General features: G+C 58.3%; 1 protein-coding gene across 1 annotated transcript in view; it reads right to left on the bottom strand.

Annotated features, from left to right (window-relative positions):
• Window positions 1-402, bottom strand: part of LOC113980083 (C-factor-like) — a 4,328-nt gene extending 3,926 nt beyond the window's left edge. The window contains exon 1 of the mRNA XM_027707339.1: window positions 145-402. Coding sequence (XP_027563140.1) covers window positions 145-355 — 211 coding nt within the window. The 5' untranslated portion in view covers window positions 356-402. The remainder of the gene's footprint in view (window positions 1-144) is intronic.
• Window positions 403-833: the final 431 nt, after the last annotated feature.

Here is an 833-nt window from a genome sequence, read left to right as displayed (position 1 = left end):
TGTCTCCCTCACACACCACGTACCTCCTTGCCCTCCACACATCCCACGCACAGCTGATCCCATGGACACCCCTGCCCAGCTGCCCTGTGCTGCAGCTGCCCCAATGTGGCTCCAACCCTTTTCAAACCCCCTCCCAGCTCCAACCTCCACCCTGGCACTGAGCACTCCTGTCCCCCAGCACAGCCACTGCCTCCCAGCCCGGCCTCACCTGTGCTCGCTGTCCCTTGGGGTCCCGACAGGTTGCAAACACCCACTGCGGAGGTTTTGGCAACCCCAGCAGGTGCTGGACGAGCCCCAGGCCAAGGCCCCGGTTGGCCCCAGTCACCAGAACAGAGCGGACACAAAGCTCTCCCATGTTGCTTCTCCTCCCTCTGCTCCAGTGCTGCTTTCTCAGCTCTCTAACATTTCCTGATAGCATATTTCACAGACACACCCCAGTCCCTCGGGGCTTGCACCAATCCTCGGCTCCTCTCCAGGAGGAGCAACATCTCCAGGTCTTTTTGCTCCAGGACACAGATCCTGGCTGGGAGCCTGTCCTAGTTACCTAAAGGCAAAAATCACTTGATTCAAGGGCTGGAGCAGCTCTGCTATGGAGACGAGCTGGAAGAGTTGGGGCTGTTGAGTGGGAAGAAGAGGAGCCTCGAGGAAGACTGTAGAGCACCTTCCAGTACCTAAGGGGGCTCCAAGAGAGCTGGAGAGGGACTTTGGACAATGGCATGGAGTGACAAGACAAGAGGGAATGGCTTCAAAGTAGCAGAGGGAAGGGTTGGATTGGGTATGAGGAAGAAATTCTTCCCTGTGGGGGTGGTGAGGCCCTGGCACAGGTTGCCCAG

Source organism: Neopelma chrysocephalum, unplaced genomic scaffold, assembly GCF_003984885.1.
Source record: "Neopelma chrysocephalum unplaced genomic scaffold, ASM398488v2 Primary Assembly neopelma1_92144, whole genome shotgun sequence".
NCBI classification, from domain to species: domain Eukaryota; kingdom Metazoa; phylum Chordata; class Aves; order Passeriformes; family Pipridae; genus Neopelma; species Neopelma chrysocephalum.
Note: the sequence above shows the minus strand (reverse complement) of the source record. Positions and strands in the feature narration are given on the sequence as shown.